General features: G+C 56.2%; 3 protein-coding genes across 3 annotated transcripts; 2 read left to right on the top strand and 1 right to left on the bottom strand.

Moving 5' to 3' along the window:
* The first annotated feature begins 30 nt into the window (after positions 1-30).
* GAL3ST4 (galactose-3-O-sulfotransferase 4) lies at positions 31-5,301 on the top strand. Its single transcript, XM_052661920.1, has 4 exons — positions 31-113; positions 1,284-1,596; positions 1,771-2,074; positions 4,279-5,301. The coding sequence occupies exons 2-4, from the start codon at positions 1,472-1,474 to the stop codon at positions 5,299-5,301; spliced, it is 1,452 nt and encodes a 483-aa protein (XP_052517880.1). The 5' UTR covers positions 31-113; positions 1,284-1,471.
* Positions 5,302-5,961: 660 nt separating this feature from the next.
* TRAPPC14 (trafficking protein particle complex subunit 14) lies at positions 5,962-10,314 on the top strand. The gene is made up of 11 exons (XM_052661906.1): positions 5,962-6,552; positions 6,766-6,861; positions 6,955-7,084; positions 7,251-7,337; positions 7,491-7,611; positions 7,716-7,863; positions 8,010-8,092; positions 8,196-8,359; positions 8,879-9,033; positions 9,245-9,438; positions 9,551-10,314. Exons 1-11 carry the CDS (start codon positions 6,142-6,144, stop codon positions 9,702-9,704), a joined length of 1,743 nt encoding a protein of 580 aa, XP_052517866.1. The 5' UTR covers positions 5,962-6,141; the 3' UTR covers positions 9,705-10,314.
* Positions 10,315-10,549: 235 nt separating this feature from the next.
* LAMTOR4 (late endosomal/lysosomal adaptor, MAPK and MTOR activator 4) lies at positions 10,550-13,858 on the bottom strand. Its single transcript, XM_052635456.1, has 4 exons — positions 13,755-13,858; positions 13,182-13,262; positions 11,229-11,346; positions 10,550-10,879 (listed from the first exon to the last, which is right to left on the bottom strand). Exons 1-4 carry the CDS (start codon positions 13,755-13,757, stop codon positions 10,782-10,784), a joined length of 300 nt encoding a protein of 99 aa, XP_052491416.1. The 5' UTR covers positions 13,758-13,858; the 3' UTR covers positions 10,550-10,781.
* Between the last annotated feature and the right edge of the window lie 1,206 nt (positions 13,859-15,064).

Raw genomic sequence — 15,064 nt, 5'->3', positions numbered from 1 at the left:
CTGGGCGCCGAGAAAGTTTATGGAGAAAGTAAAGCTGAGCGAGGAACCGGGCGTTGGCTGGGGCGGGCGGGAGGGCCAGACCCGGATTTCCCAGCTGCTTCTCAGGTGGTCTGGTGAGTCGGCAAGCGAAGCTGAGGCCTAGATCAGTGGAAGACTCTAGAATTGATGGGAGGGGTCGTGAGGGGCTTCACAGAGAACCCCAGAGGGAGCCAACCCAGGGTTGGCAACAGACTGAGCAAATCCCCAAAGCTGGAGGGGTCCGAGGGCTGGAATTGGAGGCAGTGGGAGGAGACAGAGATGGATGGAAGGAAGACAAGAAATCTAAACTTGGGAGGGGGTGCGGTACGGGGCTGGACCCTGGGGCTGGGCTGGGGGAGGAAGCCGGGGTGGAGGGTGATGCCAGAGGGGGCGGGTCTCTAGGTAGCAAGTGTGGGTTCTCTGCCTGGGGTCGCTTTGGGCTCATCCTGGAATGGGGGCTGTCAGGGCTTGTTGGAAAGCGGGCTGTGGCCCGTGGCTGTGGATTGGAATGACGGGGCAGGTCCGGACTCCCAAGTGACTGGGAAGCTGGGGCCTGAGAAGGAATTCAAAGCTCAGCGTCCACTTTTTTTGTCTTGTTATCTTTGTGTCAAAGTTTCTCTCCTCAGCCCCACCCTCTCAATCCCCTCTGGGTGCCCTGCTGGGATTGGAAAGTGGGAACGGGGGTGTGTTTTGGGGGGGTGGTTATGGCTGGGATCTGGGCTTCCTAAGCAACCCTACACCCCCCAGGTCGCTCTCACACACTGGGGTCTGCCCGCGGCGCTGCCGAGGGAGGGAAAGGATGCCTGAGCTTAAATGAGCCGGTCGACTCTTAACTCCTTACAAAGTCCTTCCTGCGGTCTCACTTCCCCGGGTTTCTAAGCCGTGTGCCCTGTCAGGCCCTCCTTAAGGCTTCCCCTCTCAGCCTCAGAGGGGGCCGCCACGTCCAGACCTGTCACAGTCGGAGGGGCAGAGGAGGTGGCCCGGGGCCTGGAGATGTCCATCTCCCTGGTACGAGTGGACTGGTCTGATCTGCCTCCCTTTCACTTCCAAATCCCTGGGGCTTGGGGCGAAACTGTCCTTGGAGGTTGGAGGGAGCTGCAGCTGACAGCAGAGCTGCAGTCATGGGGCACCTGGAAGCTCTGGGTGTAGAGACGGCTCCCCTCCTGCCCCCCTGCCTGCAATGAGGTCGCGGCTGCCCAGCAGCATGAGCGAAGGCTCTTACCCGCTCCTTAGATTCCCCTCCTTCCCCCTCATTTCCCTTCTAGACGCTGACGGAGGCAAAAATCTGCTAACTCAGGGGGCAGACTCAACCGGGGCTGCGAGTAGGCCTGGGGAATGAACCCCCGAACTCGAACGAGCGCCTTCCGCGGCTCCACGGCGGTCTCCAGCTGTCTCTGCCTCTGTGCCTGGCCCTTGCCCTGTCCCTCTCTAGTGTCACCCTTCCCTGTGCCACATGGGCGTTCTGTCTCCCACCAGGACCATGCGCCTCTGGGGGCCCCGGAGCCTAGGGGTGGCTCTGGGAGTCTTCATGACCATCGGATTTGCCCTCCAGCTCTGGGGGGGTCCCTTCCAGAGAAGGTGAGTTCCCATCTTGTCCCAACGGCCCCCAGATGCCCCACGTGCTCTTGTCTGTCCCACCTGGGGCTGTGACTCTTGGGGACTCAGAGAACACGCCATGCCTTCCTGGCTCCACGAGACACCCATCCACCTGCTGGTGAGGGACAGGACGCTTCCCCTCCCATCTCTCCCCAGGCTACCCGGGCTGCAGCTCCGACATTTCTGGGCCTCATCCCCGGGACCGGCTGTTCCGTCCTGCCCACCGCGGCAGCGCCTTGTGTTCCTGAAGACACATAAATCCGGGAGCAGCTCTGTGCTGAGTCTGCTTCACCGCTATGGGGACCGACACGGGCTGCGCTTCGCCCTCCCTGCCCGCTACCAGTTCGGCTACCCAAGACTTTTCCAGGCCTCTCGGGTCAAAGGCTACCGGCCTCAGAGCGGAGGCACCCAGCCCCCTTTCCACATCCTCTGTCATCACATGAGGTTCAACCTGAAAGAGGTGAGGAGTGTTGAGGAGGTGGGAGGGACTGGGGAGAAATGGGCTCGGCCCTGTAGCCAAGACCACCAGGGGAGGAGACCCCAGGCCTGGGGGCTCCCCAGGCATCTCCGTACCCAAAAGTTGGGCTGGGGGGCCACAAAGGTGGCAGTCCTGTTCTCTTCAGCTGTCCCTTCCTCAGAATTTTCTGGCATCTGAAGTTCTGCCTTCTCCCATCTAGAATTTACTAGAGTCCCTTTCCTTGATCCATTTAGCCTGCTGGCATCAGTGCCCTGCCAACTCTCACCCCTCTCCAACCCTCCCTCCAGGTGCCCCTGGCCCTTCCTGGCCTCTCCCACTGACCCCACCAGGGTCCCTGCACAGTCACTGCCTTGGGAGCCATCTTCCTCTCACTCCCTTCACCATGTCTGCCAGATTCTGAGGATCAGCTATATGCCAAACTCTAGCCCAGTCCCGGTCTCCCTTCCCTGCCCCCAGCCTCAGCTCTAAACGGGGAGATGAGTGCACACACACGGGAGAGCTCTCGGAGGAGGAAAATCAGTGGGCAAATGAAAACACACAGGGAAAGAGCGAACTTTCACTGAACACGTCTTGAGTGCTGGGTAGTCATCTTACCGTCACACTGCCAGGAAGGCATAAGCGTCCCCACTACACAGATGAGGAGATTCACTCTCAGAAAGGCTAAGGGACTGGCCTCTGTTAACAGAAAGCTGCAGACTAGCATTTGAACCCAGGTCCAGCTGCTCCAAAGTGCCTTCTGTTGTATGTGTGTGCGCGAACGTGTATTTGTTTTTTGGAACTGTGGCGAGAATATTCATCAAAAGAGGTGGGGTTTTCTCAAGAGGTGGGTTTTATAGGGAAGGATGGACGTGACTTTGTAGTAAGGGAACTATCGGGTGTTCTCAGAGCAAAACATCTCAAAGACACAGTAGCAGTGGGGTGTGTGTGTATGTGTGTGATAGTACTTCAGCGGTGGCTGCAAAGACAGTCCTGTTGGAGCTGGAGCTGAAGAAAGCAGCAGCAGCGTGAACTGATCTAACGGGCAGCGAGGGGCACTGCTGAGGGTAAACCGAGGACAGCAATCACGGAGGCAGGCGTCTCTGGAGTTTAGGATGACTGTCACCACCATTTACTGCCTGCCTCCCATGTTCCCTGCACTTCCACATTCTTCAGAGTGAGTATTAACCCAGATTTATTGATGGAGGAATAAAGGCTCTGAGAAGTACAATAACCTGCCCAAAGTTACACCAGTTGGTAAATGGCTGAATTGGAATTTTATTCCAGGTCCCTCTGATGCCACAGACTGTTCTCTGCACTCTTCCCCTACGCCTTCAAAGACATACAGTTCACAGGCTTGTCCTTCAGGCATGCCCACATTCATAGAACAGACTGGAGGACTTGTCAGGGAGTCACGATCAATGACCACAGTCACATTCAGAGGCGGAAATCCTTCAGGGAGTCCCAGACCTGGATTCTGGTGTGGATCTGCCTGCTGGACCACACTAGGGTGTGGCTCAGCCCAATGCCCACCTTCCTTCTTGCCAAGAAGTGGGATCTTACGTCCCAAGACTCAGAACAGCTCCTTATTGATTGGCCATGGCTCCCCAGTGCCCATTTCAGGGGTGTCTCTTGCTTTCCAAGATGCCAAGGAGCCTCACAAGTGCCCTGACCTTCAGCCACTCTGGGCTGGGCCTGCCCACCTGATGCTTGTACCTGAGATAGAATTATGGTTGCTATCTACTTGCTGCCAGTGAGCCTCCTGAGGAGGCCTGAAGCCAGTTCCTTTCTTGGAGGTGTGACCAAGAATCCGAGGGTGGACATGTTATAGGTTTTTGTTGGAGAAGTGAACACAAGGCGTGATTCCTACAAGTGTTACCAACCAAAGCAAACAGAAAGGCCTGAGGAAATTAATGTTCTCCAGGAGCTCCCCATATTCTGGGTTCCTTCCTATCCTTATCTCATGTAACCTCCATAATCACCTGGGAAGGAAGGTATGATGGTCCCCATTTTGCAGATACGTAAATGGAGTCTCGGAGATGTCAAGTACCTTACCAAGATCTGTGCAGCTAATGAAGGAAGCTGGGGGTTCCCAGCAGAGCTGTCAGGAGGAGGCTGGAAGAGGCCGGGGGGTCAGTGGACACTGGGTTTGCTCTTAGTTTCCTCCTCCCTAGTTCACTCTCTCTATGCCCATTTCCTCTCCTCCCCAGGTACTTCAGGTCATGCCTTCTGACAGCTTCTTCTTTTCCATTGTCCGAGACCCAGCGGCTCTGGCCCGTTCTGCCTTCTCCTACTATAAATCCACATCATCAGCCTTCCGCAAAGCACCATCCTTGGCTGCCTTCTTGGCCAATCCTCGAGCCTTCTACAGACCCGGGGCCCGGGGGGACCACTATGCACGCAACTTGCTATGGTTTGACTTTGGCCTCCCCTTCCCCCCAGAGATGAGGACCAAGAGAGGGAATCCGCGTGTCTCCAGAGACCCCAACCCTCCCCAGTTGCCTTCTGGCGCTGGCCCTCCAGCCCACACCCTGGATCCCAATGCTGTCTTCCATCCTGTTCCCACTGTTGCTGATGGTCACAGCCAGATGTCCAGCCCTGCCTCTTTAGATTTGGGGTCTTCATCCTTCATCCAGTGGAATCTGGCCTGGCTGGACTCTGTCTTTGACCTGGTCTTGGTGGCCGAGTACTTTGATGAGTCACTGGTCCTGCTGGCAGATGCGCTGTGCTGGGGTCTAGATGATGTGGTGGGCTTTATGCACAACGCCCAGGCTGGAAGTGGGCAGGGCAGAAGCACCACTGACGATGGTGGACTGACCACTGAGGACAGGCAGCTGACTGCCCGGGCACGAGCCTGGAACAACCTGGACTGGGCTCTCTATGTTCACTTCAACCGAAGCCTGTGGGCCCGGATAAAGCAGTATGGCCAGAGCCGGCTGGACAGTGCTGTGGCGGAGCTCCGGGCTCGCCGAGAGGCCCTGGCTAAACACTGTCTGGTGGGGGGTGAGGCTTTAGACCCCAAGTACATCACTGACCGGCGATTCCGCCCTTTCCAGTTTGGGTCGGGTAAGGTTTTGGGTTATGTGCTCCGAAGTGGGCTGGGCCTCCAAGACCAGGAGGAGTGTGAGCGCCTGGCTACCCCCGAGCTGCAGTACAAGGATAAGCTAGATGCCAAGCAGTTCCCCCCAACAGTCTCTCTGCCCCTCAAGACTTCAAGGCGACCCTCCCCCTAGGCATCAAACCACTGTCTTAGGCTGAAGAGCAGCTAAGCCATAGGGCGCCAGTGATGAGTGTGAGGAACCCAGATGCCCTTTCGGCTTCCCTCAGAAAGCATGTCTGCTCCCCAGAGGACCAGTGGAACTTCGCAAGAATATGGGTCCTACATCCTCCAGCCCGTGCCAAGGAATCCCAGACCGAGAAGCAGGCTCCCTCCCATTTTTGCCCCTTCCCCTTTCCCACCCCGATCCCTGAAGGTCCAAGTCGCACTTGGAGCCACACTCCAAGGCCTTCTGGAGGAGCTAACCATGGAGTACGACAGAGAAAGCCTGGGACACAAGGGATGGGAATAATACGTCCACCTCTCTATGAAACACTTGTTACTGGGCTATGCTCATTTCACTATGAATGAAATGTTCAATGAATAAATAATTTGAAACTTCGACCTGCTCTAGAGCGGCAAGGTAAGGGGATGGAGCATCTTCCTGGGAGAAACGGGGTTGTCGGGGGTTCTTTCCGTAGTCCAAGAACTCTAGCCTTCTGCAGCAGCCTAACCCCGGCCGCACCCTCCTCTCTCCTCCAAAGTCCAGTCACCTACAAATTCCGGCGCCTCCGAAGCCACGCCCCTTCCCTTCCGCTTCCGGTTTCTCACCAGTCATTCGGTCCCGCACCCCGGTTCCGGCCCCGTGGGGTCTCGGTTCCGGGTTCGTTGCCCCGGTTCCTGGCCCCAGCTGGTCTGTCGGGCCGGGCCGGCCGCGCGCAGCACCAGTCGGGACTTGGGGCTCCCGGAACCACCCTAGCGGCCCCTCCGCCCTGCGCCGTCCCCGGCCCACCTCGCCCCCCGGCCCGCGCCGCCCATGGAGTCCCAGTGCGACTACTCGATGTACTTCCCGGCCGTGCCGCTGCCGCCGCGCGCGGAGCTGGCGGGGGACCCGGGCCGGTACCGGGCGCTGCCCCGGCGCAACCACCTCTACCTAGGGGAGACGGTTCGCTTCCTGCTGGTGCTGCGCTGCCGGGGCGGTGCGGGGTCCGGCGTCGGGGGCGGCCCAGGCTTGGGCTCCCGAGGGGCCTGGGCGGAACTGGCGACCGCCCTGGCCGCCCTGGCCTCGGTCAGCGCCGGAGGCGGGGCGCCCGGGGGCGGTGGCTCGGGCGACCAGGATCCCGAACCCCCGGGGGGCGGGGACCCTGGCGGTGGGGGGTTGTTTCGAGGCTGCAGCCCCCTCCTCACCCACGGCTCAGGCCCTGCTACCTCAGGGGGAGCGACCACGGTGAGGAGCCCAGAGCGCCACGACACAGGGCGGAGGGGCGGTTTGCTGGGCTCCCAAGACCGGAGGGGAGAGGGACGCTAGCGGGAAGCTGGAGGCCTATGACGGATGAGCAGAGGGGAGGGCGAGAACCACGTACCGTAGATCTTAAAGGGGACGCGGGCGCGGCGGGCGGCCTTGACTCTCCTGACCTCTTCAACCCCTCTGGCAACCCAGCTGCCTGTGGAGGAACCAATTGTGTCCACAGATGAGGTCATCTTCCCACTCACCGTTTCACTGGATAGACTGCCCCCAGGGACACCTAAAGCCAAGGTAAGGCTGGCACGGGGTGGAGCTCTGTCTTAATTGAGACGCCCTTTCTGAGGCTGTTTCTCTTGACTGTGGTCCCGTGTCCCCTGTGCTTAGATTGTAGTGACCGTGTGGAAGCGGGAGGTTGAGGCACCAGAGGTCAGAGATCAAGGCTACCTGCGCTTGCTGCAGACCCGATCTCCTGGGGAGACCTTCAGGGGCGAGCAGAGCGCTTTCAAGGCCCAAGGTGGGGAGGAGAATGCAGACAGGACCTGCTAGCGTCTGGATTTTGTGGGGACGGTGGAGGGGGTGACACCAGCAAGTGCCCAATCCAAGGAGAGGAAGACTGGACCCATGGGTTGGAGGTGAGGTGTGCCCAGTCCATCATCTGGAGCCTCCGCTCTCTCCTGCAGTGAGCACCCTGCTGACTCTGCTGCCCCCTCCGGTTCTGAAGTGCCGCCAGTTCACTGTGGCTGGAAAACACTTGACGGTGCTCAAGGGTGAGCAGACTAGAGGCTCCTGTCTTGGGTGGCAGCAAGGGCACCGGCTGGGTGGCCCTGGACAATACGGTGGGGATAGATCCATTTTAGGGGGGGAATTGGTGTGGTCTGAGGAGTTCAGATTCTCTTAGCTGAGCTGGTTACCTCCCACAGTGCTGAACAGCTCCTCCCAGGAGGAAATTTCTGTCTGGGATATCCGCATTCTCCCAAACTTCAATGCCAGTTATCTACCTGTCATGCCCGACGGCTCTGTGCTGCTGGTGGACAATGTCTGGTGAGGTCCTGGGAGGGGCGGGGCCGCAGAGTGCTGGGCATGGCCGCAGGGCCCAGAGCTCTGGCAGGGAAAGTTCCAGCTCTGGTCCCTTTCTTCTCAACTAGTCACCAATCTGGGGAAGTCTCCATGGGCTCCTTCTGCCGGCTCCCTGGTACCTCTGGCTGCTTCCCCTGCCCACTTAGTGCCCTGGAGGAACATAACTTCCTGTTTCAGCTCAGAGCGGGTGAGCAGCCCCCTCCAGGGGCCAAGGAGGTGAGTACAAGGGACTGGTGTGTTTAAGGAGAAAGGCTGAGAAAATGCAATGGGAAGAGGCAGGCCAGGGAGTTAACTAACGGGAGAGGGAACCTCTCCTTCAGGTCATCACATACAGGTGATGTTTCTGCTTGTCCCTCCGACAGGGCCTAGAGGTTCCCCTGATTGCTGTGGTTCAGTGGTCCACGCCGAAGTTGCCCTTCACCCAGAGCATCTATACCCACTACCGGTGAGTTTGTGGGACACCCCCCCCAATCCCCCTGCTGGACACCATCCTGTTCATCTGTTTCGAAACACACACATCCTGCTTCCCTCTCTCTCACGGCTTCTAGCCTGCCCAGCATCCGCCTGGACCGCCCGTGCTTTGTGATGACTGCTTCTTGTGAGTCCCCTGTTCGGACCTATGAGCGTTTCACTGTTACCTATACGCTGCTCAACAATCTCCAAGACTTCCTTGCTGTAAGGCTCGTGTGGACCCCGGAGCACGCCCAGGCTGGTAGGTAGCTGCCAGGCTTGCCCAAGGAGGGGAGGGGAAAGGAAGATGTCATGGAGGCAGGTGACTTGTGCCAGGCTGCTTCAGCTGTGTACCTGGATGGTCTCCATGGTGTCATAATGGAGAGTTTAGAGAGGCCATGGGCAGAGTGATTTTAAGGGCACTGACACTGATGCTGGGTTCCCTGTTTGACTTGAATATCTCCCGTTTCTTAGCTGTGTGACCTTTAGTAGGTTACTTAACCTCTCTGACCTCAGATTTCGCATTTCTAAAATGGAGGAACCACTACTTCATGGGGCTGTTACAGCAAGTTAGTAAGTTAATATGTGTGGAGTGGTTAGAACAGATCTCAGTACACAGTAACTATTACTGCTGTTCATAGAGTTCAGCGAACAATAGCATATACTCAGTTTACTCCACAGAGTGGCTCTGAGCATCAAGCAAGACTGTGCTCATGAAAGCCCCCTGCAGACTGAGAAAGGCCGCACAGAGCTGTTTCCCGGCCCTGTTTCTGCCCCTCAGGAAAGCAGCTGTGTGAGGAGGAGCGCCGGGCCATGCAGGCAGCCCTGGACTCCATCGTCTGCCACACACCCCTCAACAACCTCGGCTTCTCCCGGAAGGGCAGCGCGCTTACCTTCAGTGTGGCCTTCCAGGCTCTGCGGACTGGGCTCTTCGAGGTGGGCTGGGTGAGGCCTAGCGTCGGGGTGGGAGGGGTCAGGGCCGCTGGCTCCTATGCTGAAGCATAAATGGGTGGGTGCTACAAAGCCGGGTGGAGGGAAGGTGGGCTTTAGATCCGACTTAGGCCTGTCAAGTGGGGAAGATGACCTGAAAGGGGGTCGGGGACCTGGCAGCCGAGCTGGCCGGCTGATCTATGTCTCCCCACCCCAGCTGAGCCAGCACATGAAACTGAAGCTGCAGTTCACTGCCAGCGTGTCCCACCCGCCACCCGAGGCCCGACCCCTCTCTCGCAAGAGCAGCCCCAGCAGCCCTGCCGTCCGGGACTTGGTGGAGAGGCACCAGGCCAGCCTGGGCCGCTCTCAGTCCTTCTCCCACCAACAGCCCTCCCGCAGCCACCTCATGAGGTATGGAACTGCATGGGGAGGACCCCGCGGGCTTGGTAGAGGCCAGGATCGGGAAGGGAGAGGACAGGACCCTGGGGTCCGGCCAGAGCCCACAGCCTCCACTTTCCTCCAGGTCGGGCAGTGTGATGGAGCGCCGGGCCATCACTCCCCCTGTGGCCTCCCCTGTTGGCCGCCCCCTCTACCTGCCCCCGGACAAGGCTGTGCTCTCTCTGGACAAGATCGCCAAACGCGAGTGCAAGGTCCTGGTGGTGGAGCCGGTCAAGTAAACCATCCGGCCGCCTCCCTCTCACACCCGGAAATGGACAGCCCCCAGCGCGGGTGCTCCCTACAGGCTGTGCCTCCCCGGGGAGCCTCCCACCAAGGGTGAGGGGGCCCCCCACAGGGCCGCCTGTCTGTGTCTACTGATGAGGGACGAGGGAAGAAGCTGTGAAATGGCCGGGGATGGCTGCAGCGTGAAGCCGACAGTATTTCCCGGACTTCCTGGGGGGGCTGGCCCCACCCCTTGGCCAGGGCAGGGGCTCCAGGAGCTCCCCTGCCCCCCGCCTTGCACCCTGGTTCTAAGTTTACAAGGTGTTTTCCTTGTTCCTCTTACGTTGTCTTCCCCGCCTCTGACATTCCCTCCCTCCCTCCCACCCGCAGGGCTGAGATCAGAGGGTGGTGATGGTAAAGGGACCCAACAATGACACGACCCTCCTGTCTCAGGTCAGGGGAGAGAGCTAGGTGGCCTCCCCTCGTCCTCATGTTTACGTCTGCAGCCTGAAGCACTTTAAGTTGTGTGGGATTTTTGATTTGGGTTTTGTTTTTTTTTTGGTCTGTCTGTCCCTGTAACTTATTCTCCAACTACTGCTTCCAACTGAAATAAGACTATTAAATGCCTGTTCAGGAGGGAGAAAAAGACTGTTACTTGTGTGTTGGTGGCAGCGGCAGAGACCTAAGGGCTCAGAAAGATTCCCTCCAGCCTGTATACCAAATAGCTCCCTTCCCACCTGTTTTTTTTCTTCTGATTTCCAGTTTTATCTGTCCACCCCACGCCTCTGGGCTGAGGGCCCGGAAGCTGAAAGACACATGGGGTATGACTCTCCTCCCCCAATACACACAACACATCCCCAGGTCCAGGAACATCACACTTATGTTTATTAGGCAGGGTGAGAAGAAGGGAGGTCCCCTCACCTTCACTGTCCTTAACAGAGTACAAAGTCCCTGAGCCTCTGCCCTTCCAGGTCAGGGTGGGGAAGCAGGTGAGCAGACAGCTTTAGTTCTAGTGGCACCAAGAGAGAGGCCGTGGAGGTTCCCATCTTTCTCAGCACAGAGGTTCCTCCTCTGCCCCTCGCCCTCAGGCAGGCTCACACGTCAATGGGCTCCCGGCCTCGGTTCTGCCTCTTCACCACAAACACCCTCTGTCCCGACACGGTCACAAGCAGCGTGTGTTCTCCAAAGACCACTGGAGGGGAGACGCACCTTCCCCCGGCCCGGGAGAGGGAAGGGAGCAAGAGAGTTAGTGGGCTGTGGGGGCCTCAGTGGGGGTCGCACACAAACCGGCTAGGATCCAAAGCCAAAGGAATTCAACAGTTCAAAGCTCAGAGATTAGAAGATGGGAGGTCTCCATTAAATCCCCTCCCTTCTCTTGCTTTTCTCATAGTTCTGATACAGGGGTAAATACCACGGGGAAGACAGGGATTCCAGAGGAGATGGTGGGCAGTTGGTAGGGGACAGGTGTCTCTCCCTGAGAAGAGTGGCCTTGGGGAGCAGCACCCCACCCCCCTTCCCCACTACCAGAGGCCCGGGCTCACCCGACAGACGCTTGAAGGGTACGCTCATGCCTTGGTGCAGCCGGAAACCGCAGGCCGTGCTGACGAGCTCAGATATGGCGCTGGCAGCCTGCTCGTCATTCTCCAGATCCCCGGATGACTGCACACAGAGGGAGGGGGGCAGGAATCAGGGACAGACTGGGAGACAATTCCAAGAACACTTCTGTGTAACCTGTCTCCACTTTCCAATACTGCAACATCACCCCTAGTTTTGGAAAAACTTAAAACTTCCCTATGACATTTTGCCCCTCTTGATGCCATCTTGTTCCAAAATACTGGGCTTCCCTGAGGAAGTAGGAACTCTCATCCATTTCTGTCCATTACTGACCCTGTTTCCCCAATCCCTGAATCTTCATTTCTCTCCCTGTCTCCACTTATTTGAAAAAAATCACATTCTCACAGATCAGTGCCCACCCACCACAGCTAGAGTCCCAGGCTCCATCTTTTCCCATTTCTCATTTGTCACCCTGTCTGCAGAACCTGAAACATAAACATCCCTTTTCTCTCTGAACCCCTTCGGACTACCTGGCCCTTGAATAATGACGTCACAGTGGCCTGGGCTTCCTCTTTTCTGGTAATGATCTCAACTTCTTACCTCCTCAAGGTGGCCCTCCTGCTGGATTCTATACCTGTTTCCTCATCTGTAAACTGGGGACATCAGTACCTATCTTACGTGCTTGTGAGTGTCACAAGAGTACTGGGGCAAGATGCTCAGACTAGCTCCTGGCATTATCTATTTAACGGCTATTCAGTTCAGTTCAGTCGCTCAGTTGTGTCTGACTCTTTGCAACCCCATGGACCACAGCATGCCAGGCCTCCCTGTCCATCACTAACTCCTGGAGTTTACCCTATTATTCTATATCAAACTTAGTGTTTAAGCTGCACTATCAAAATCCCCCCTATCTCTCCCCCTCTCCAGTCAACTTCCTTTCTTAAGTCCCTGCTGGTTAAGGCACCATCATTCTAGGCTTGAGGTCAAAGTCTTACAGGATAGAAAAGTATCCCCCTTATTACTGAACTCTAGTCATTACAAAGACAAACCAATTCTTCCTTTAAAAACCCCTTCTCTCCTTGCTTCTCCTCACTGCAACCAGAGGTTTCATACCTACATTTTGGCAACAGCATCCCCGCTTTTGAATCCCGCCCCTTCTGGCTTACCTTTACGCCTAACAGAACAGTGCTACTCAATCACTTCATCAGCTTGTTTCTGTTCAAAAACCCTTCAAGATTAATCCAAATGTGTTAACCTAGCCTTGAAAGTCCTTCACAATCGGACCTTTCCTTACCATATCCTCTTGTTCCCCCAAATGTTTCCAAATCTTTTCAACATAACCCCATCACCAATTCAGATAGGCTGGTGTTACACTCCTGCAAAATGTCCACCTCCCAACCCTGAATATTCTTTCTTTCCTGTCATCTATCCATCTTTTAAGCCCAGATGAATTCTTACCTCGTCCAAGGAAGGTTCCTTGCCAAAACACAAGTTATAATATGAAGGGCTGAATCCTTCACTTTCTGGACTCCTTCAGCTGGGTTAACCACATGCACTACTTTGAACTTTTAGCCTTAAGCCTTGTCCCTCTAGCTAGATTGAAAACTTCTAGAGCTGACACTGTATTGTACTACAGAACAAAATACCAAGCCTCTTCAATAAATACCAAATAAAGACATACTCAACAGTAACTTGCGGATTGTCAGTTATCAACAAACCTGTAACTTGCTTGATTTTGGTAAAGTCAGTAAACCTCTTTTACCTCAGCATAGTTACAAGACTGAGAGTCCAGAGATTGACTAATTGATTTAATTCCTACATGCCAGGCGTGATACCAGGGAAAGACCAAGAACAGAGCCCAATCGGGCCAAACAGGGCAACATTAGAAGGCATCCTAGAGTCAAGTGTACTTGGAGCACGCCCCTCCCATTTCCAGAACGCACCGCCAGCACCGCGCCTTCACTCAGCACCAGGTAGCCAAGCTGGTCGGGGATTCGCTCCAGCCCCTGAGTCAGTGCCGAAGTCTGGTGGGTAAAGATGCAATTAGTGAGCAGCAGGCCGAAAGGATGGCCCTTGGACAACCAGAGTGCCTCTCTTGACAGTGCCCCCTGCCCCCGCTCCAGGCCTCTTTACCCAGCCAGGGCCCTTCCAGACCCTCTTCCCTCTACACGGCCTTCAACACTGATGCTCCTGAGCCTCCGTCAGTCCTCTCCTCCGCCCGGGCTCCACCAGCTTTCCACACGTCACCTTTGCTACCCCAAGGGCCCCCTCCCCAAACCCACCTGTGGCCTGCGCCTCCCCCTCAGACTAGTCCCCAGCTTCTACACACCCTCCCAGCGACTTCTCCTTGGCCTTCTACGTCACCACCCCTCCCTTCTCCATTTCCTTCCAGTCCCGGGGAGAACAGGAGGTGAGGCCGGAGGGCACGCTCAAGACCCCGCAACCAAAGAGATTGGGGGGCAGGGGTAAGGAACCCCCGGCGCGGCGCATAACTCCGCGCATGCGTCCTCACTTACCATCGCAGCTCTAGGTGCTGGGGGAGCTTGCAGCCAGACCTAGCTTCCGGCTCCAGACCGCGGTCACGTGCTTCCACCCAGCGGTCTCCTCCTCCGGCCCTGCCCTGCCCGGCTTTAGTCCCGCCCCCAGGGTGCCGATTGGAGAGTGGCTACGTCATCAGACTTACTCTGCCAGTGCGGAGCGCCGCTTCCGAGACGCTCGCGCATTGGCTGCACATCCTCTTGAACATTGATCTCCCTTCCCCAGAGCGCGAAGGAGGGGGGGCGTGTCGGCGGAGGGCGGGTCTGGAGGCGGGGCCGGAGGGAGGCCGGGCTGAGAGTTTGCGCCTGCGCACACGGAGGCGGCGGGGGGCAGACTCCAACAAGGCTAGGCGGCTCGCAAGTGGAATCCTGACAGAGCCAAAAGACGTAGATAAAGAGCTATTCAGATGCTACTCTTGTGCTTACTTCAGGCAGCTCTCTGACAGGAATTTGTTCCAAAGCGGTTTTTCGTCCCGGGATTCTGTAAGAAACTGTGATAGAGCATTATACCTCCCTAGTCCATGGGGCGCTAAGGGTCGGACACGACTGAGCGACTTCACTCTTACTTTTCACTTTCATGCATTGGAGAAGGAAATGGCAACCTACGCCAGTCTTCTTGCCTGGAGAATCCCAGGGACGGGGAAGCCTGGTGGGCTGCCGTCTATGGGTCGCAGAGTCGGACAGGACTGAAGCGACTTGGCGGCAGCAGCCGCCGCCAAGGCAGCTGCAATGCTGAATATTCTCTGCCAGGAATAATTAGAAAATGACCTTGGGGTAATTTTTTAAATATATGAGTGTCATTTAGAAATTTTTTGTTTTAATTTAAGTAGTTTTTAGACCTGCTGCAATATTAATGTGAGGCAAAATGATGATAAACTAATAAAAAAGCTTGATAAGGATTTGGAGACATTGGGGCTCTCATACATTGCTGGTAAGGATGTAAAATAGTGCAGTTGCAGTGGGAAACAGATTGGTGGTTCCTCTGCAAGTTAAATAGAGTTACTATATTTATAAATGAAAGTTAAATAGGACCTAAAAATTCCACTCCTACATACATACCTAAGAGAACTGAAAACTGTATGTTTACACAAAAACTTGTACACAGATGTTATGGCAGCATCACTCATAATCGCCCCCAAATGGAAAGCAACCCAAATATTCATAAACTGAAGACCAGATAAAGCAATGTGGCATATCCATACAATGGAATATTGTCCAGTTGTAAAAAGGAGTGAAGTACTGATCTATGCTATCACACGGATAAACCTTGAAAACATCATGCTAAGTGA

This window comes from Budorcas taxicolor, chromosome 2, assembly GCF_023091745.1.
Source record: "Budorcas taxicolor isolate Tak-1 chromosome 2, Takin1.1, whole genome shotgun sequence".
In the NCBI taxonomy this organism is placed as follows: Eukaryota; Metazoa; Chordata; class Mammalia; order Artiodactyla; family Bovidae; genus Budorcas; species Budorcas taxicolor.
The sequence above is the reverse complement of the archived record's forward strand: the minus strand, read 5'-3'. Positions and strand labels throughout refer to the sequence as shown.